The 21,137-nt window shown below is 34.4% G+C and overlaps 2 protein-coding genes across 2 annotated transcripts in view; one reads left to right on the top strand and one right to left on the bottom strand.

Annotated features, from left to right (window-relative positions):
• LOC107730309 (transmembrane protein 150A-like) overlaps positions 1-4,868 on the bottom strand; it is a 6,361-nt gene extending 1,493 nt beyond the window's left edge. Inside the window, exons 1-7 of the mRNA XM_016541097.1 lie at positions 4,793-4,868; positions 2,381-2,629; positions 2,207-2,254; positions 1,486-1,572; positions 1,282-1,349; positions 969-1,096; positions 704-881 (exon numbers count right to left, since the gene is read on the bottom strand). Coding sequence (XP_016396583.1) covers positions 704-881; positions 969-1,096; positions 1,282-1,349; positions 1,486-1,572; positions 2,207-2,254; positions 2,381-2,445 — 574 coding nt within the window. The 5' untranslated portion in view covers positions 2,446-2,629; positions 4,793-4,868. The remainder of the gene's footprint in view (positions 1-703; positions 882-968; positions 1,097-1,281; positions 1,350-1,485; positions 1,573-2,206; positions 2,255-2,380; positions 2,630-4,792) is intronic.
• A 621-nt stretch (positions 4,869-5,489) lies between these two features.
• The window catches only part of LOC107730304 (solute carrier family 25 member 46-like), an 18,161-nt gene continuing 2,513 nt past the window's right edge, over positions 5,490-21,137 (top strand). Inside the window, exons 1-6 of the mRNA XM_016541093.1 lie at positions 5,490-5,940; positions 16,956-16,998; positions 17,111-17,168; positions 17,327-17,404; positions 19,348-19,448; positions 19,689-19,745. Of these exons, the coding sequence (XP_016396579.1) occupies positions 5,688-5,940; positions 16,956-16,998; positions 17,111-17,168; positions 17,327-17,404; positions 19,348-19,448; positions 19,689-19,745 (590 nt within the window). The 5' untranslated portion in view covers positions 5,490-5,687. The remainder of the gene's footprint in view (positions 5,941-16,955; positions 16,999-17,110; positions 17,169-17,326; positions 17,405-19,347; positions 19,449-19,688; positions 19,746-21,137) is intronic.

Below are 21,137 nucleotides of genomic sequence, written 5' to 3'. Positions count from 1 at the left end.
ATGTTGTTTTGTTCATAATTGTTTATGCAATTTGCGAAATTATATTAGATTTTTATGAGTTAATATAGACGTTATGCACGTTTTTATAGAGTTACTTCCTTGCGTTGACAATTTAAATGTGCTGCATTATTTTGCTCATTGCGCCCTCCTGTGGCCTTGGGAGACAAGACAAGACAAAAGTTTCCTTAAAACCTATTTAGTCTGCATATAAAACATTAGAAATTAAATATTTGTTTAATTTTAATTTTGTGTTTGATTGTTAAAACCAAAAATATTTGTTGTTTGTCTCAAATTGTGTTAATTTAAAAATACAGTGGTTAAATAAAAAAAAAATTATATTGCTTTTTGTTTAAAAAAAAGGTTATAAAAAATGTCACAAATTATCGATACCGAACGATATGAAACATTATATCATTGATAAATTTTTTAGCTATATCGCCCAGCCCTACTAGTACATAACGGTTACATAGGTACCGGTGCCATATTGGTACCGGATTTCGGTACCCAACCCTAGATGTACTGTAACTTTTCTTTCTTTTTACTGTAATTGATCTTTTTGCACTGTTACTAGGCTTTTCACTCCATGCTCAAATGTAGCCATCTAAATTTGATTTTCATGTATCAGATCATGTCTGATTTCCAGTGTCTTCCTTCAGGTCAAACACAAAATGTAGAACCATTCATGAGCTCTTGGTAAGGATACTGAGGACAAGCGATACCAGAGCTCCAGCTGAGAGCGCCACACGCACATGAGCCATCCAGTAGTCCAGTGCTGTCTCTGCTATACGGTACGTCAGAACACACTGCAGACACACAAACAGCAAGCCGGCAGGGAAAGCTACACCCGCTCCCACATAATGAAGCGTCTTGGCATGATCGACCTAAAGAAAAAAAAATACAAAAGGAATACAAGTTAATTTAGATTTATATAATGGGCTGAAGTTACAAGTCTATTTTTGCCTGCTCACCTGAAAGTTGCCAACCATGACCAAACCAAGGGCATTAATGCAGCCGGAGACCAAAGAACTTGTGTTGGTCCAGCAATGATGGCTGTGTTCAATCACTTGAGCATAACGCAGCATGCACACCATAACCACTGCAGGAGCATCACACACACACACACAAAATTACCGGCATACTCTGGGATAGATAGAAGTATTTTAATATTGACATAAATCACACACCTTTAAATGACAGATTAGGTAATCAACTTCTATGTGGAGTTAATATTGTATTTTAGCTTGTTTGGTTATTTATTACATTTCAAACTGTAATTCTTACCCATAAAGGCCCCAACATTGCCAATCAAACTGAAGAGACAGCTCTCTGGTGGATAGCAACCACATTTACTGTTGAAAGAGCAGAAAATCAGATATTGGGCAACCTTTTCTCAAGAAGTTGGTGCACAACAGTAATACTAAAAGGAGGCATCTTCAAAATGTGGTAATTTTGTGGCATTCCAGATAAATTCAAAGTAATTTTAACCTGATGAGGGGGATGTCTTGAAGAGTACAGCAGGTCTTTGGGAAACCCCTCTTAGCCGTTTCCTCTGTACATGTCAAATTGTATGACCTATGATACAAAGATTTAGCTTGTAAATGTATATCAATGATATTGTTACAACATTAAATAAAATGCATATAAATATCAGTTGTCACCCTATAGCTCCATGTGATACGTCTTAGTAAAATGATATTAAATACTTACGTTTATGATCAAAGCCCTGTTGTTTTTATTGTGGGCGTAAAGCTTATAATGCAATGCAACACAATGATGACTGAGAGATGGACAAATCCTCAACAGCCTAAAGTATAATATTTAATACTCACATTTTAACATGATTTATCTAAAAAATAATGTATGGATAATCAAGCAAACCTAAATTGCTTCAATCCAATAAGTGTTAATCCTGAAACATTACTAACAAACTAAAAGTTATTTTTGTGTTTACTTATATAAAAATCAGCAAATATTTCACAGTAAAAAGGCACACGTACCACAACCTGAAAGGGCAACGTATTTAGAATTACACTAAAAGGCCATTTACTTGTTAAAAAGGGTACAAACTATCAGTCCGACGACAGAAGGCATGTAGTGGATTGTGTACTACAGATTTTTCAGCAAAGTTTTGATCACATTGATAATTAAAAGGCCATAGAATTTGTGTATCAAATATGATATAGTAGGCTTTAAAGGGTTAACTCACCAGTTCTCAACAGGACAGACATGGTGGTTCATTACTGCCATGGCGTAACTACAGAACAAAATATGTTATGGTTATTTGTTAAGTACATGACTTGTCTGTATATAGTTAAACAAAAACAGCAGAGGGCTACACTAAATTTTATGTAAAACTTCTGGCTTGAACATAAACACTCACACAATCCATATCCCCGTGATGGAGAAAGCGGACAGGCTGACAGGCAGAACAATCCAGGCAGTCATTGGTCAGTCTGTGAGAGGCCTGAGACCCCAGCATGAGGGTGTGCAGGACTGGGGCTATGGAGACACGGTGTGAGACACCAGCAAGCGAAGCCATGCAGTGGGGGGGTGTGCGGACCAGTGGGGGAAACGTGATGCTCCTTCGACTACATCTGGAGACTCGCCGATTACCAACAACCAACAATATCTAGCGGAAATACAGAGACACTGTTCATAGACGTTTACTAGATACGAAGACACAAAGATGCAATATTACTGAAATACGGTTAGGGACAAACCGGCGACAGTGATGACACTCAACATATCATATTTTGTATGACTATTTAATCTTGAAAATATGTCATTCAGAATATTTCTTTAAAGTAGTATGCTTACCCTTACGTAACAAAAATATATGGGAATATACCGTAAAATATAATGCGAATTATGACATAATACATTTCCATATATGGGAAACTAGTGCTTATGTTTTTTTTATATACAGCAATATATGCATTGGCAATGTATGTCTATATAAAGATACATACAAATATATTTAGAAATGAAGACAAAAATACATCTAATATTCATAAAGTTTGATCCTTTATCGAGTATATATTGCACATACACGTTCCCATATAAATGTTTAAGTATGTACACACATACACATACATTCACGGAATGAGCTACAGCAGATTTCTAGTTCCCAGCATGCTTTGCTTCTGACTGTTAAAGGGATAGTTCACCCAAAAATAAAAATTCTGTCATTAATTACTCACCCTCATGTCGTTCCAAACCGTAAGACCTCCGTTTATCTTCGGAACACAAATTAAGATATTTTTGATGGAATCTGAGAGCTCTCTGACCGACAGCAAAAATATCTTAATTTGTGTTCCGAAGATGAACGAAGGTTTTACGAGTTTGAAACGACACGAGGGTGAGTAATTAATGACAGAATTTTCATATTTGGGTGAACTAACCCTTTAAAGGAGAGTAAAAATTTGTTTTTGCTCAATATCATTATATTATTGTATTATTGTATTATTTTGGAATGTAAAAGGGTTTCTGGTGTGTGTAAGTTTGTGGGGTTACCGTTGTGCTGAAGAGTAGAGCCTGTGGTTAGGATGACGATTGACCAAACACCATTAAGACTAGATCTTACTTTATTTAAAAAGTAATGGCTGTGCACTCTCCAGGACAGTGATAGTCTGTTCACTAAGTACTTTAGTATGAGCAGGTGTGCTTATGCTATTGTAAACTAGCTATATTTTAAAATATGAAACACATATATTGTAAATGATCATTAAACAAATATATATTTCCATATGTGTGTATATACTGCATGAGCAACTAAATGTTTAATATATTTATGCACATGCAGTACCATATCTTATCACATGCACATCTATATATTATAAAATGAATTACTGAATAAATTACATACATTATATATATATATATTATTTTTTTTATATATATAAGTAAATATACAGTTACATATTTTTCAATATATGAAACCGGCAATTACTTATGTATTAATTATTCAATATATTGTAATATATTTACACAATATATTACTTTGTATATTTTCTAATATACTATTAAATCACTTAATATATTGATCATTCATATATTAGGAAATATATTTTCTTTGCGTAAGGGGAAGGCTGTCATCAACGAAATATTTCAGTAAAAAGGACTTAACTCACTTCAAGTACAATGTAAATCCCACATAAACCTTTGCGTAAATGTGTACAGTATAAAGGCAAAACTTACTCAGTGATATTGACACATATTAAAGCTATATAATGCAATCAAATGACACTAACATTGTGGGATGAGCTCTTTTTTTAAGTAACACTGGCTTCATATATTGAATTCAACATTGTGATCCAGTCTTTTTCAATGTAAATACGTTTTAAAAAGGGTTTTGGTACATCTACCAATAGATGTCAGGTAGATTTGTAATCGGTTAATCTGAGGGATGAAAGATCCCATGAAGCACAAAATCAGATCAACAACCTGAGAGCCGCACGTACTAATAATAATGTCCCCTTCAGCACAGATCAGCCTCAATGTCACGGCAGCAAACACAGTACGACAAAACACTAAATAGTAATGAAAGGTTTTATAACAGTAAATAATCATGAAAGGTATTATGATTATTTTTTTAAGATGAAACTCAATATCGTGTAGCTTGCAAGCTATCCAGCAAATGCTATTGCAAGTAAACAACTTTTTAAGACGGTAAAGATCTCCTTATCTACGTATTTATCTACCTACATACGTGTTTCTACAGCGTTTGAACTACCGTGCATTAACGTGTCATTGTTGAAATATTGTGTTTTGATATATAAAAGCGTGATCCTACCGCAGGCCCCGCGGCTCCTGAGCAGATGCTGCTTCTGCTGCATCTCAAGCTGATGTAGAGACAGTTTTCATCAACAGAGGGCGCCCTTTTCTCCCTTTGCGTCTGCATGGGTTAAATGTAACATTGTGTATTTAGTTCTTAGCTATAATTTACAAAACAATGTCCTTCTGGTCATAGTTTTTTGGAAATTCAGCTTTGCATCACAGAAATAAATTATATTTTAAAGGATATTAAAATAGATTTTATATTGTAATAACATTTTGCAAGATTACTGTTTTTTTCTGTATTTTTGATCAAATAAATGCAGCCTTGATGAGCACAAGAGACTTCTTTAAAAACATTACAAGTCTGACTGATCCCAAACTTTTAAACGGCAATATATATAAGCGTTATTATAGTATATATAGTCTATATATACTACTATACTTATACTATATCTTTATCCTAGTCGTTGTATATTGTTATACTGAATGATACACTGTTTCTGTCTCATCTTTCACATCAACCTATGGTTAAAAATAAGTACGGTGGATGTTATTCATTTCTTCACTGAGTCTGTGTCTGACATTACACAATATAGGCCCTAAAATAAACTGTTTCTTGTGTATTAAAGAAGTTGCATTATATCTGATCGGCTTGTAGATGCAATAAACTACATAACCCATAAGGCCACATTCAAACCGGAAGTAAACTGTCAACCGACAAAAGTCACTCAAGCTTGTGCTGGGTTGTTTTGCTAAAGCACTATCCTTGCTAGCAGCCTCGGTCAACCAGAAATTAATTTTCGCATTTTTCGAGTGCTATCATTTTCAATGAACTCGTATCACATCACATAGGTTATAAATCGTAGGAAGTCAGACTGAGATATCTTGTCAATTTCCTAGCGATTCCCAGCATGACTTCTCGTCGGCCTGACAGCTTTGAGGGTTTGGGTTACAGGGGCAGAGAGGATCCATCATTCAGCGGGGGCTATTCGGGCAGTTCATTCAATAATTCATCCGGCACTGACCTCCAGCACTGGGTCACCACGCCTCCAGATATACCTGGCAGCAGAAACCTGCATTTTGGCGATCGCACACCCCAATTTGAGACGGCGCCTGCCCCACCTGGAGCAGCAGACGAAGCCCAATCAGCGGCTCCACCGTCCGGTAACACTGAGTACAGTTTATGATCAGTATGCTTGAAGTGGGATGTTATTACGGAAAGGAATATTATTCAAATAACCACAAGCAGTAGTATCTCACGACAATCATTCGTGTCATGAGCTTTATATTAGACAAGACCCGCCCCTGCAGTCATGCTTTTAGTAAATATGTGGTAAATGAGTGTGGCTCTTCCGCCCATCTCCAGCTAGTGATATTCGATTCGATAAAGAATCACTCTTTAAAATCATTTTAATGATTCAGTTGAACCGATTCGTTTCGGTTTTACCTGGAACAGCTAGTACGTTTGTAAATATTAAAACAATTAAGGTTTCAAAGACAAGTAGCATGGCATCCAACTAAAACACCAAAGCATTACCAAGACTTTCTATATAAAGTTTGGTATTACTTTGGGATTTTATATTTATTAGGCCTATATTTGATATGGGTATTATTATTTGGTTTGGGACTTGGGTATTACACAGCTGGATGTATATATTCTAATCAGAAATGTCATAACAGCAGTATTCTACCCAACGGAGATGGACAGTATTTTAATTACATGTATGTAAAATACGTATTTAATTACTGGTGAGTATTTTGTCATTTGTATTTTGCTGGACAAAAACATATCAAATGTAATTTGTAGTTAAATACTTTGAGAGATAGTATTTTCTATTTTAAATACTTAAAATACTAATCAAGTAGGTCATTTTATTCTCAGATAATACAATATCTTTCTTCACCTGTGTTATAGACTGGTGGAACTATGACGTCACTTTGTAGGCCAATCGGCTGTTAGCATCACACTGGTTCCCTTGACAAAAAGCCAATAGGATTTTTCCATTGGCTTTTGGATTATCGTAAAAAAAAAAAAAGCTCGGTGTTTAACCATAGTTTATGATGCTTACACTTTTTGTCCATCAAGATAATCTTCACAAAATAATATAATGAATTTTGAAGCCTAAAAACCAGCGCCAGAACTAAAAAGCTAAACTTAGGCTATAAACGAACTACACCACGCTCGCTCGCCTTCAACGTCACCACCACCATGCTCCCGACAACTTTTTCAAACTTATTTTTAGAAACATGTTCAGTGAAAAGGATTTACTCTGTGGATGAATTTTAATCCATATTACATGAACCTTTTCATATAAAAACTGGAATAAATACAAAACTAGAGCCAAACTAAAACTGAAATGAAACATTAATAATAAATAGCAAGTAGTGAATAAATGAAATAATCATAACTAAAGCACATATGAAAGCACGTATTTCTGTACATTTCAAAATAAGGTGCATTAAAAGTCAATAAATCCTTGATTAATATGAATATTTTAATTAAAAAACGTGTCTCCTCCACATAGCATTCAATAATATTCGAGTGCATTTAATCTATTAAATAACAGCAGATTGAGCAAGTTTTTGGATATCGGTGGTAAGATTACATTTATTTTAGTTAATAACGTACCACATTTCAGCTATCATTTTGTTAGGGTGGTTGGTTACACAAAATGTTATTTTATCCTTGCTTCTAGAAAATCCTCAATCTTTCTGCTTTCTAACAGCTTCATGTGGCCGGAAACTTTTAATTTTAACGTGGCTTTAAGCACTATGCATAATTAAAGTTTCACTTTCACCGTGACCACGTAAAGCTGGTTATTGTGGTGTTTACATGGAATAATCGTAATATGAGTTTACCTTGTGGTGCGAACCCAGAGTCTCCGCATCAGTAGGAAACAAGAGATAAAACAAGCATCTTCCATCCGAAGACTTGTGGTTGCATTTCGGGGCAAAGCAAAAAACATTGTTGAACAACAATATAAAATGTGGTAAACTATTAATTGGTTATTCTACAATTAATTGTACTAATTCAAAAGTCAGCCATACATTCATTTACACATTCTAAGTCCAGAACGGTGGGAAAGACATCATTAAAGTACTCCATGTGACTCCAGTAGTTTAACCTCAATTTTATGACGTGAGTGCTTTGTTGGTGCAAAAAACATAATTTACCACTTTATTTTCAAAAATATTATCCAAAAACATGTGACGTGGTATCTTCATTTGTGTTTGGAATATGAACGAAGGTCTTATGGGTTTGTAATGACATGAGGGTGAGTAATTAATGACAAAATTTCCATTTTTGGGTGAACTATCCCTTTAACTTGTCCATGGTTCCATCTTCCAACTGGAAAAAAAAACGATGAAATAAGCTGTTTTGGTGCTCAGTGCAAACTAGCTAAGTATGTACTAAAATATATACTATCAGATATTGCTCACTGCATGTTATTACAGAACAGAAGGAAAAGCTGTGCTGCTCTAGAACTTTGTTTACTTGCTGACAAGTGATGTTAGCTTGCTAGCTAAAGTTAGCTACTTGTTTCTATGGACAAAATGACATTTTGGGGCTTTATGAAAGAATTTTCAAGTATTAATCAATTTTAATTGCCAATGTGTGAACAGCATGTAACAAAACTTTTTTTTAAATGAGAGCCAGTAGACTAAATTTTATGCGAAGGACTCAGGGCGGTTTTGCTAGGAAAATCCAAGGGAAACTATCATAACGGTGTAATTTTAATGAACCTCATCTGTCGACATGATGTCGGTGAATCACATTGGTCGTCCTAGGCATGTGACGGTATCAAATTTTCATGTTGCGATTAATTGCTAATGCTTTTATCACGGTATACGGTATTATCACGATATTGAAATTTAGGTGCAAAAAAGTGTTTTCATAATAAAGTATAACAGGTTTAATAACTTTTTTCTTATGACAAAAAGTAACTGCAATACACAAAAAAATGTATGAAGTAAATAATTTCACACAGATTAAAGTGCAAAAGAATTATAAAGACCAATAGGTAACACCTTACAATAAGATCTCATTAGTTAACCTTAGTTAATGCACCAACATTAACAAAGAGCAATAGTTTCATTTGCTACAAAAGTTATTAAAGGTGGGGTAAGCGATTTCTGGTAGCCAATGTTGACATTTGAAATCACCAAAACAAACACGCCCTTACCCCAAAAGGGCCTTGCCCCTATTTTGATAATCCGACAGCTTATCAGAATTACCGGCCCGAGCCCGTCTTTTTTTCCCCATCTCCCAAAACAGCTTATACTACTGTTTCACCTATTAAAATAGTTCAGTTTTGTATGTAATAGCAAAGCGATTATATTTCCTCTATAGATATAAAACAGTTCAATCATATAACAATGTTTAAACGTTTAAATGTGCGCTATATCCAATAGTTTGTGTGGAGACGCTTTGCAGGACATGGAGGCACCAGCTTGCATTTTTTTCATTGGATACACCATCATTTTTGCTCATAAAGGTAAGAGTAATACATCATTCGTAGCTGTAAAGGATCGACTTTTATTTGTGTGCACTCACAATATCAACAAAACGTTGTGCTTTTTAATATAAATTATTTGTAATAGAGCAGACACTGTCTGACCGTGTCTACACCGGACGCGACAGTTCGCGCCCTGCTGCGCTAAAAGTCTGTCTACACTTGACGCGACAAAGCGACAGTTGCAAATCATTTGAACGTAGTGTCAGTACAGTTCGTCATAAATAGAATGAGGCATCAGTTTACTGATGGGGATCATGTCGCATCGCTTGGCGCCGCGCCACATCCAGTATAGACAACATCACTGGGTTCTATTGTGTTTTGTCGGATCGCGCCACTCGCGTCCGGTGTAGACATGGTGTGTTTTTTTATAATGGGTTATGTTATAGCCCTGCTTGTTTTTAATGTTTTTATGAAATATCTGTATTGACTGCATGATCATATCATCGTATTATTTACTGCCATGCGAGCCACAAAGTAAAGCTTGGCGAGCCGCGCAATGAGTAACACTGCTTTAAAGGATTAGTTAACTTCCAGAAAAAAAATTCCCATGTCATCCAAGATGTTCATGTCTTTCTTTCTTCAGTTGAAAAGAATTGCAAATTCCAAATTGCATTTTCAATGCAGCTTCAAAGGGCTCTACACGATCCCAGCCGAGGAATAAGCGTCTTATCTAGCGAAACGATCAGTCATTTTCTAAAAAAAATTAAAATGTATATACTTCTAAGCACAAGTGCTCGTCTTGCACTAGCTCCACGACGCGCATCTACGACTTCACGCATTACGTAATCACGTTGGAAAGGTCAGGCACGGTTAGCTCTTCGTCTGTGTACTGCGGTTCAGAAAGTTAGGGTAGGGCGAAAAACTCCATCTCATTTTCTCCAACTTCAAAATCGATCGAAATCGTTGTTTTACCTTATTTTGTTAAGGGCGTTTATAGGGCTGCACGATTAATCGAATTCGATTGTCATGTGTATCTTGTCAGTAAAGCCGGTTCTGTGATTAGTAGTAAATCTCCAGCACGTGCTTTCAGATGGAGCAGCATTTACTACACAGAGCTGTAGTTCACTGACAAGCTACACAAAATCGCGTTCATAATCGCAGACGATATAATTGCTCGATTATGAAATCGAAGAAATCGTTCTGCGATTATGAAAGTTGTTGCGTAGCTTGTCAGTGAACTACGGCTCTGTGTAGTAAATGCTGCTCCATCTGAAAGCACGTGAAAATACCACATTTAATAACATGTTTTTACTCCAAACTCACTTCATACCGTTAGTCAAGTGTTTGAAATAAATTTCCTGGGTTTCTTCTGCGAGGAGTATTTGGAGTTTCAGCGCGAGAGCGCCCTCTGGCCTTCGAATGGAGATTTACTGCTGATCACAGAACCGTGCTTCACTGAAAGATACGCCAATGTCAATCGCAGCTTCTGCCTAATTGCGATTTATCGCCTTTGTGATTTAATTTCGATTAATCGTGCAGACCTAGGCGTTTGACTTTCTTTGCACGTTCGCTTTGTAAACACTGGGTCGGTACTTCTGCCTACATCATGGGTGACCTTTCCAACGTGACTACGTAATGCGTGAAATCAAGTGCAAGATGAGCATTTGTGGTTAAAAAGTAAATAATTTTATTTTTTAAGAAAATAACCCATCGTTTCGCTAGATAAGAGCCTTATTCCTCAGCTGGGATCATGTAAAGCCCTTTCAAGCTGCATTGAAGCAGTAAATTGGGGCCTACAATCCGCAGGTCCCCATTGAAGTCCATTATATAGAGAAGAATCCTGAAAAGTTTTCCTCAAAAACCTTAATTTCTTTTCGACTGAAGAAAGAAAGACATGAACATCTTGGATGACATGGGGGTGAGTAAATTATCAGTAATTTTTTATTCTGGAAGTGAACTAATCCTTTAACAGCTAAATCTCAGCATTTTTAGGAGTCAATCTTTACTGTTGACAGTGAAATAGCTTGAGGCATCCTCTTGAGTAGGACTAGGCGATGTGACAATACAGACAAATACTGCTTAATTTTTGACACACTGATAAAGAAACGATAAAAGAGCGATGAAGAAAAATGGGCATGCTTCATGGTATTCGAGTAAACACAGTTGGTTGTGTCTTAAGTGAACATAAGAAATTAGAAGAAATATGGATCAATATATTGGATATATTGTCTAGTGTGTTAGGGTTAAAGAATATGTTGTTTACAAGTTGTTCAAGGAGGGGAAAGCACTTTTCTTCTCTTATGTGTGTATCTAACTCCAGTATTACTAAATGTAATGGCACTGTCTCTTGCACTTCAATTGATTGCTTGTAAATTTTGTTTGTATTTTTGTATTTTCAAATTACTTGTATTTTAATTAAATTAGTTTCTCACACCATTATTTTGTATTTTAATTAAATACATTTGATGAGCAAGTATTTGTAATTTGTAACAAAATACTTTTTGATGTATTTGTGCCCATCTCTGCCATTCAATATTTATTTAACAAAACAAAAAGAAAATGTATCATTGCTAACGGTTCTAATGTAACATTGCTAACTCAAATGAAGCGATGTTTGAAGTGGCTCATTGAAGTGATCAAGCGATTCATATGAATGAACCAGTATGTTTAAACGAATTGGATTCCCGATGCTCCTGCTTGACTTGCACTGTATAGATACAGAATTGTACAAAATAAACAGTAGCCTAAATTCGCAGTTATTAGGTTATAAGACAAATGATTTATAGTTGTTCAACATTAATATGCAAATATCATTTTTCATGTGACTAATACTGAGTCAACATTATAGTATATACGACAGTTTTAGGGCCCTATGAAATCTGTTTTATTTTTTTCCAAATTCAGTTTTTTCCGTTTTATTTTTACTGGATTACATTTTTTTTTCAGTTTTTCTGGACTTTTTTAATGGTTAAATTATATTTTATCAATCAAAAATGTGTCTAATGTCTAATTAATTAAAATCATGAAACTTATACAATTTTAACATCAATTTATTAAAAGTTTAACAAAAATTACATGTTTAGGGCCCTATGAAATGTTTTATATTTTCTCACCTTCTGTTTTGTTACCAAATTCTGTTTATTCATGTCTAATTATTTGAATGCATAAAAACAATTTAATTTATTAAAATTTATTTTTGCAATAGCCTATGAAATATTGTTTTTTCCCCCTCAGAAATTCTGTGTTTTGTATTTAATTTTTTTCTGGTTATCAAATGAAGGCATAAAACATTAATTCAATTAATCTTTTAACCAAATAAAAATTAAACAAACTTTATTTTTGGCAAACAAAGGGGATTTACTATTAACTTTAAAACATGAAAAAAATATTGTGTAATTATTCCTTAAAAAATAAAGTTTTAATAATTTTAATAATAGTAGTAGTAGGGCTGTGCGATATGACGATATATATCGGATGGACGAAATATAAAGTCTATAATTTCATATTATGCTCTATCGTTTATTTCGTGGTGTCGCAAAATACATTGTTTACGGTAATACTTTTTCATCATTTGGATGACTGCGATCTTTACACGCCACCACGGGGCGTGAAGGGGAGACAGAACTAGGTGGAGAACGACCAGCCAGGACAAAACGAGGAGCTCGTTCCTAAACAAGGGACTACATCTGTAGCATGGACACGCGATTTTAAGCACTGCAGTTTTAAAACAACCGATTTTAAGACGTTGAATCACAAACAACAGAGCTAACTTATATGCGTGCGCCGTGTCTGTTTCTGTGTGAGAGGAGCGCGCATTTTTTGCCGCTTTATTGGCTTTGAACGATTACATGAACACACTTATATGCGTCAAAATCCCCGTCTTTATATTAATCAAACAACAGTAAAATCTCTCACTGCTCTCGACTAAATCACTTTTGTAACTTTAATAAGAAGAAATTAAAAAATAATAATATTGATATATTGATATATATGTATAGAATCTATACATAATACATATGTCAATTATATCTATCTATCTATCTATCTATCTCTATTTATCATCTATCTATCTCTCTATCTCTCTATCTATCTCTCTTTCTATCTATCTAGCTATCGATAGATAGATAGATAGATAGATAGAATTAACACAGTGAAGACTAATTAATTTATAATGTATGTAGCATTTCTTATTTATTGTAGTTTTTTGTCCTATTGCTTGCAATTAGTTTCTTATCCTTATTTAATCACTGACTGTTTATTTATCTTCAGTGAGCTTGAGTTGTTTTTTTTTGTCTCTTTTTAGGCTTGTATTAGTTTGATATTGACATTGGTGGTAAGGATTATGAAAATTATATGGTATCAAAGATTTTAATATCATAAAAACCTTTTTAAAAGAAACAATAACTATATCGTGATATATATCGTTATCGTGATATAAAATTAGTCAAATCGTGATATAAGATTTTGGTCATATCGTCCACCCCTAAGTAGTAGTAGTAGTTGTAGTATTACGTACATTCTACTGAACAACAGTAATATATTTCAGGCACAATAATGTCTTCAAGTTAAACTAAACTTTTATTTTGATGGGTTGCCGTGAATACCTTTAAATTTCTGTGTGCATATGATATGACGAAAGTTTCTCTCAAATGAAACGGTCAAATGCTCATGAAGTGACCCAGAGCAGTTCTAGAGATTGTTTTTATGTTCGTGTACTCATTTATTGAGGCGGCAGACGCTGAAATCACAGCGAGCGTCACGCGCGCTTCAGTGTGTAGTAAACGAAACCGCGCGCCTGCGCCTTTCATTCACACGGAGACACGCAGAACATGCAGGATTTATATTTAAATAGTATTTTTGTTGCTTAATTTTCAGATACTAGTCCATATCATGATTTGATTTAAGTGTAATGACCTACTTTTGATTAATTCACCTAAACTTTGAAAAATTCCGTGACGTTCCGCGTTAAACAGTAAATTCCATTTTTATGACTGGATTCCGCGTTTTCATAGGGCCCTAGACAGTATTAAATCATAGGGCTCTAGGCAGTGTTAATAAAGTGGTCATGAACTCTAAAGATGCAGCTGGCACTTATAAAAATGTATCACACAAATCACACATTATTTACTTGAACTGGGTGAAAGCAAACAAATGTCTCATCCAGTGACCTTTAAAATAAAATGTAGAAAGGCACACAGGTCTATTTTTTTTCTTCCCAAAACACCTTTCCTTGATTCCAGATATGGGCACAAATGCATCAAATAGTGTTTTGTTACAAATTACAAATACTTGCTCATCAAATGTATTTAATTAAAATACAAAATACTGGTGTGAGAAATGAATTTAATTAAAATACAAGTAATTTGTAATTTGAAAATACAAAAATACAAACAATATTTACAAGCAATCAATTGAAGTGCAAGGGACAGTGCTATTTCATTTAGTAATACTAGAGTTAGATACACACATAAGAGAAGAAAAGTGCTTTCCCCTCCTTGAACAACTTGTAAACAACATATTCTTTAACCCTAACACTAGACAATATATCCAATATACTGATCCATATTTCTTCTAATTTCTTATGTTCACTAACTTCACTTAAGACACAACCGACTGTGTTTACTTGAATACCACGCTTTATTTTTTCATGTTTCTTCATCGCTCTTTTATCGTTTCTTTATCAGCGTGTCAAAAATTAAGCAGTACTGCAAAACTGTATTGTCATACCGCCTAGTCCTACTCAAGAGGATGCCTCAAGCTATTTCACTGTCAACAGTAAAGATTGACTCCTAAAAATGCTGAGATTTAGTTGTTAAAGGACTCTATGTAGGATTCAGAAACCCTTGTAATTATACTCGACACTGGTGGCCATTAAGTGAGCTGTAGCCAGCAAATCATTGGCAATAAAAAGTGATTAATACTTGAAAATTGTTGAATACTCTCATTTTATTTTATAATACTCTCAGTTGTGAAGCCCAAAGACTGGCAAGAGCGGATTCCAAATCTTCGATACTTATCTTGCTGGATCTGTCCACTGCTTTTCCAGCCAGTTCTATCAAACCTTTACAATTAATCCAGAACGCTGCAGCAAGATTAATTTTTAATAAGCCAAAAAGAATGCACGCCACACCTCTGTTTATCAATTTTCACTGGCTACCAATAGCTGCTCGCGTTGCACTCTATTAATTTGCTGCTTGTTTTCTTAAAAAAAAAAAAAATAACACTTGCTTTCCAATCTTTTTGTATTCTATCCGTTTTCTTTTCATTTATTATACAATTAACAAGAGCAAAAAAGACCTCTAACACTAGCTTGCTCTATTCTTTTTCTATTCTGTTTTCTTTTTATTTATTTTATTATTTTATTAAAAAATCCTTTGTGTTACTGCGTCAAGCTAACTGAGACTTGTCATAGCACTTGTATATCATTGCTCTTTTGTTGATTTTGACTGCTTTTATTGTCCTCATTTGTAAGTCGCTTTGGATAAAAGCGTCTGCTAAATGACTAAATGTAAATGGAATGTATAAATGTAAGAATTAGGCCAATTAGTCTCTCAAACAATTAGTCTCTCAAACCTTGACATTGAATGGAAGTCGGTTCTCTTTGAAGGCATAGAAGTTGAAGACGAGTTGCTGAGAAAAACGAAGAAGAAACATGTTATTTCAACAAAAAAAACATCAAATATGAAGTGTCATGCAGGGAATTCTGGGAGTGTCAATTTACAGTTTTTCACTGTAAATTATACAATGACTTTTTCACTTCCAAAAACCGTATTGTTAACAGCATTTTACTGTAAAATCACATTAAATGTAATTACATTTATTCACCGAATATAGTATGGAAACTTACTGTTAACCAGTTAACAGGTTTTCACTATAGCATTTTTACAGTCTTTTACTATTGAAAGAAAGAGTACAACTTTACAATCCGTATCCTGTCTCGTGTAATCTCTCAATTTGTGTTTCGGCCTCACAAAGACGTCAATATAACGGCTTGTAAACAATGTGTCACGTAATGTCACATTTACTTCAGAAAAAAAAATATTCGGTGACCATAAATTCATTATAGTAAGCTAGAAAAAAAACTGTAGAAAAGGGGCATTTTGCTAAATATATGCACCATATAACATATTCATTATAAATTTTAATGTAGTACCAGCTGACTCTCATGTATATTTTACAGCTTTAGTTGAGAGATTTTTTTTTCCTTGAGAAAATTTGGCATGTACTGTACCTGATATTTATCCAAAATAATCTATATGGAATCGAATCGGTAATCGAATCGAATCGCAAGCTTGTGAATGAGAATCGAATCGAATCGTGAAATTTGTGTCAAAACCCAGCCCTAGGAACAACACAAGGGTGGGTGAGTAATTAACAACAGAATTGTCATTTTTGTGTGAACTAACCCTTTAAGACTTCGCCTATGGATCCAACAGGATGTCATGATTCACTTGCATCTAGCCAAAAACTGTGATAAGCTATAGTTGGTACTATTATCACAGGTGAAGAAAGATTGTATTATCTGAGAATAAAATTACCTACTTGATTAAGTATTTTAAGTATTTCAAATACAAAATACTGTCTCTCAAAGTATTTAATTACAAATGACATTTTATTTAATTTTTTTGTCCAGTAAAATACTCAAAAGTAATTAAGTACATATTTTAAGTACATTTTACACAATTAAAATACTGCCCATCTCTGCTTGATTCTTTCTTTCAGAACAACTGAACAGATTTGCTGGGTTTGGGATAGGTCTTGCAAGGTAACAAACCCCCAGTAATTATGGCTTAAAGTTTTGTTGAAAGTACAATTATATTAAGATGTGCGAAATAATGTTAGTAAACTCATAATCATTTTTGTATGGTTTGAATTAGCCTCTTTACAGAAAATGTCCTGGCCCATCCCTGCATTGTGTTTCGACGTCAGTGTCAGGTAGGCTGAACCCAGGCAGAACAACATTGAGTACACAAATCCTACAAGCTCCATGTCTGTCATAAAATGTAGATGCTTATATCATAAATACTTATGTACTTTTGCATTGTATAGTGTTGAAAAATGATGGATCATTTAAAATGAAATGTGTGTTTCAGGTGAATTACCATGCCAGGTGTTACCACCTGTCCCCACTGACTGCCATCAGTGTGATGTACAATGTCACCAAAACGCAGGTAATACGTCACAGATTTTTGCTTTGTTGATGCTTTTAAAGAACAATTTAAATGCAGGGCATGTGGTACCACAAGGGTCGGTGCTAGGTCCATTTAAGTTTAAGGTGACTATCCGATCACAGGTGGACAATATTAATACAGGGGGTCCAAAGCGTTTTGAACTGAAGTGAAGTGACGTGACATGTGGCCAAGTATGGTGACCCATACTCGGAATTAGTGCTCTGCATTTAACCCATCCAAAGTGCACACACACAGCAGTGAACACACACACACCGTGAACACACACCCGGAGCAGTGGGCAGCCATTTTTTTGCTGCAGCGCCCGGGGAGCAGTTGGGGGTTCGGTGCCTTGCTCAAGGGCCCCTCAGTCGATTTTTTTGCTGCAGCGCGCGGGGAGCAGTTGGGGGTTCGGTGCCTTGCTCAAGGGCCCCTCAGTCGTGGTATTGAAGGTGGGAGAGAGCGCTGTACATTCACTCCCCCCACCCACAATCCCTGCCGGTACGAACCTCAAACCCGCAACCTTTGGGTTACAAGACCGACTCTCTAAACACAGGACCCCACTGCTTTTGTATTCACTTTTTTTTTTGTGCATTACCAACATGCACAGAGTTCCCACAGATCCTTAAAAAGTCCTAAATTCAATTTTGTTAAGTTAAAAACATGGATCCCAATACAGCCTGATGTAATTATTAAACTTCAAAAGGTTATGATTTCATTTAGTTAAATGTGATTGATGCACATTCAAAGTCAAAACGTGGTGCCTTTGTACATTGTACAGACTTGCTGTTTCAAATCAGAAACCTACTGATCTACTGTTGTTAAATGATGACTATTTTTAATTTGTAGTGTTTATAATGTAACATGTTGTAGATGGTTGTAAGAGTGCATATTTTAGCTTTTAGCTTTTTTTTTTTTTTTGAACAGCTGGAAGTAATATAACAGACATTTCAAAATAAAAATTGGGCTTGTTGATAATTTTATTTATAATTTCACCTTTTTATCTGGATATTGTTGACATTTTACATAAACTGTATCTAGCAATTAATTCAACAATTCTTATGGCTTCTCTCTGGGCCTCCCCGTCACAGGAAGGAAGGAAGGACTAAGAACAGAATTTAACACATTAAATTATTAACATTATTTTATATAAATATTTTTACTAGTATAGGCACAATAATCTTTTCTTTTACTTTAAACACATTTTTAACATATCCGAAAAACCCAATATCGTTATAATACCTATAATTCATATGTATTGATATATTAGTACACAAACCAATTTCAAGACACATGTATATATTGATTTGAACATATCTTGAGCATAATTGATATATTAGTACACAAACCAATTTCAAGACACATGTATATATTGATTTGAACATATCTTGAGCATAATTGATATATTAGTACACAAACCAATTTCAAGACACATGTATATATTGATTTGAACATATCTTGAGCATAATTGATATATTAGTACACAAACCAATTTCAAAACACATGTATATCTTGATTTAAACATATCTTGAGTATAATTATATTGAGTATAATTATCTTAACATATAATTTAATTTTTAATTTTAAGTTTTTGTAATTGTTGCACTACCTTGGTTTGTCTAAAAAAATAATAAATATGTGATTATTTTATTATTTTCACTACTATTTGAATATAACATTTATACTCAAAATTCTATTCAAATAATGTGTAGTTATTTAAATGTGTGCCCCAACCTGTTTGATTAAGTAAAAAAAAAAAAAAACAGAGATTTTTTTTGCGGACCCTCTTCTCAAAATCTGTTCACAAGTGGTTGGAGATGCTATTGAGACTCATGTTACCCAGATGTAAATTGCTATGTGTCTCACCTGACCATTTGTGATCTGATTGATTAAAACGTATAGTTTCCATTGAAGCATCTCTCTCTCTCTCGCTCTCTATTTTACAGGGTCCAAAAGCTTTATGGAAAGGAATGGGCAGCACTTTTGTGGTACAGGGGGTCACGCTGGGAACAGAGGGCATCATCAGCGAATGCACACCTTTACCAAGGTATAGAAATATACAATGTAAGCAGTTGCTAATAAATGTCCTTGAGAAGGCCTTCTTTAGAGATTAATCGCTGGTTTTGTTTTGTAGCCTTATGCCTTATAACACACAGAGGAAGAAATCTTTAATAAATGATGGCAGCATGCAGTTTGCATGATTTGAATTTATTTGATCAGTTCTCATGATGTTTTCCTGCCATTTTGAAGTAAATTGTCTTTCTAATATTGTCATGAATATTCACAGGGAGTTATCACACAAGTGGAACCCTAAACAAGTTGTGGGACACTTAGTACTCAAAGGGTAAGTTAAGACATTTGCCTAATTTAGTTAACAGTGGATTACAGTAAATTGCCTAGCATTTTTTGCTATTGTTTGGAAAATGCCATAAGCTGCAAGTTGTTTATCTCTTGATTCTTTTATGAGTCATAATTTTAGCTTGCTCTTCCATATCTGGGATCTGTTTGAATAAGCTTCTGACTAAGCTTAATATGCAGGTTGTTGTTTGTATATCAAAGTCCCACAAAGAATACGGAAAGGGAATTCCATAGGCTTGACATTTAAATTATCAATCTTCTCCTTATCTCTTTTTGTGCAGTACTTTGATCTTGTGAAAGATTTTTATACACTCTTTCTGGCTTGTTTTGTTTTTTTGTTACAATACAGAGCCTTTTTCATGTTCTTAGCCTTTGTATACAGAAATAAAAATGGGGAATAAAATAATAGATTCAGTGAATTTTATGCTTAAAAACAAGTGAAAATATCTTCCAGTAGAACACGACAAAATACACTATACATATATTCAAGATATATTCTATGGAAACCTGTTTGAAGATATTAAATATCTTTAGCAGTTTTGATTCTCATGTATATGTGTCTTGTTTTAAGGATGTTAAGATCATTTTACTGGAAAACAAGACTTAGATTATAAATAGTTTTTTTTTCAGTATAAAACTAACAAAGTTGTAATAATCATTATTAATTAAATATTTCAAATATATTTTCCAACGATGAATAAAGAATTTCCTTTGACACAGCATCTTGACTAGGCACTAAGATCAGATTCAATGCTTTAGGAAACGCAGTTTTGATTAGATCTTGTGGTAAAAGAGCAAACCAGTTTTGGGTAACTAACTCTCCAATATGTAGGTTTCTGATGCAATTTTACATCTGATGATTGTTGGAAAATCTGAGGGTTTGCATTTGCTCGCAGTTGGAAAGTCTGATAACAGTATCCGTTTTGCTTTCGTTTTGACTTTAGCTGTTTGGAATTTGCTGTAGGAATTGTACTATCGTGAACATTACAAACCATTTGTATGAAAGTCTAAGAAGAGGAGACTAAATTTAAAATCAAGTTCATTTTGGTAGTTGTCTATAAAAACTGATGTATTTTTACATCATGTGACATATTTGTTCAAGAAAAACATGATTTTAGGGCCGGGCGATACATTATTATAATACAGATTAGATAGTTTAGTAGTTTCTTCACCATTCAAAAGTATGGGGTCTATAAGATTTAAAGGGGTCATATGATGCTTTTTTAAAGATTATTATTTTGTGTATTTGGTGTAACAGAATATGTTGACATGCTTTAATGTTCAAAAAACACATTATTTTTCAAATACTGTACATTATTGTAAGTCCTCTATGCCCCGCCTCTCTCAAACGCTTCGTTTTCTACAAAGCCCCCTCCTT

This window comes from Sinocyclocheilus rhinocerous, unplaced genomic scaffold (genome assembly GCF_001515625.1).
Source record: "Sinocyclocheilus rhinocerous isolate Xijiao unplaced genomic scaffold, SAMN03320098_v1.1 scaffold127, whole genome shotgun sequence".
NCBI classification, from domain to species: domain Eukaryota; kingdom Metazoa; phylum Chordata; class Actinopteri; order Cypriniformes; family Cyprinidae; genus Sinocyclocheilus; species Sinocyclocheilus rhinocerous.
Note: the sequence above shows the minus strand (reverse complement) of the source record. Positions and strands in the feature narration are given on the sequence as shown.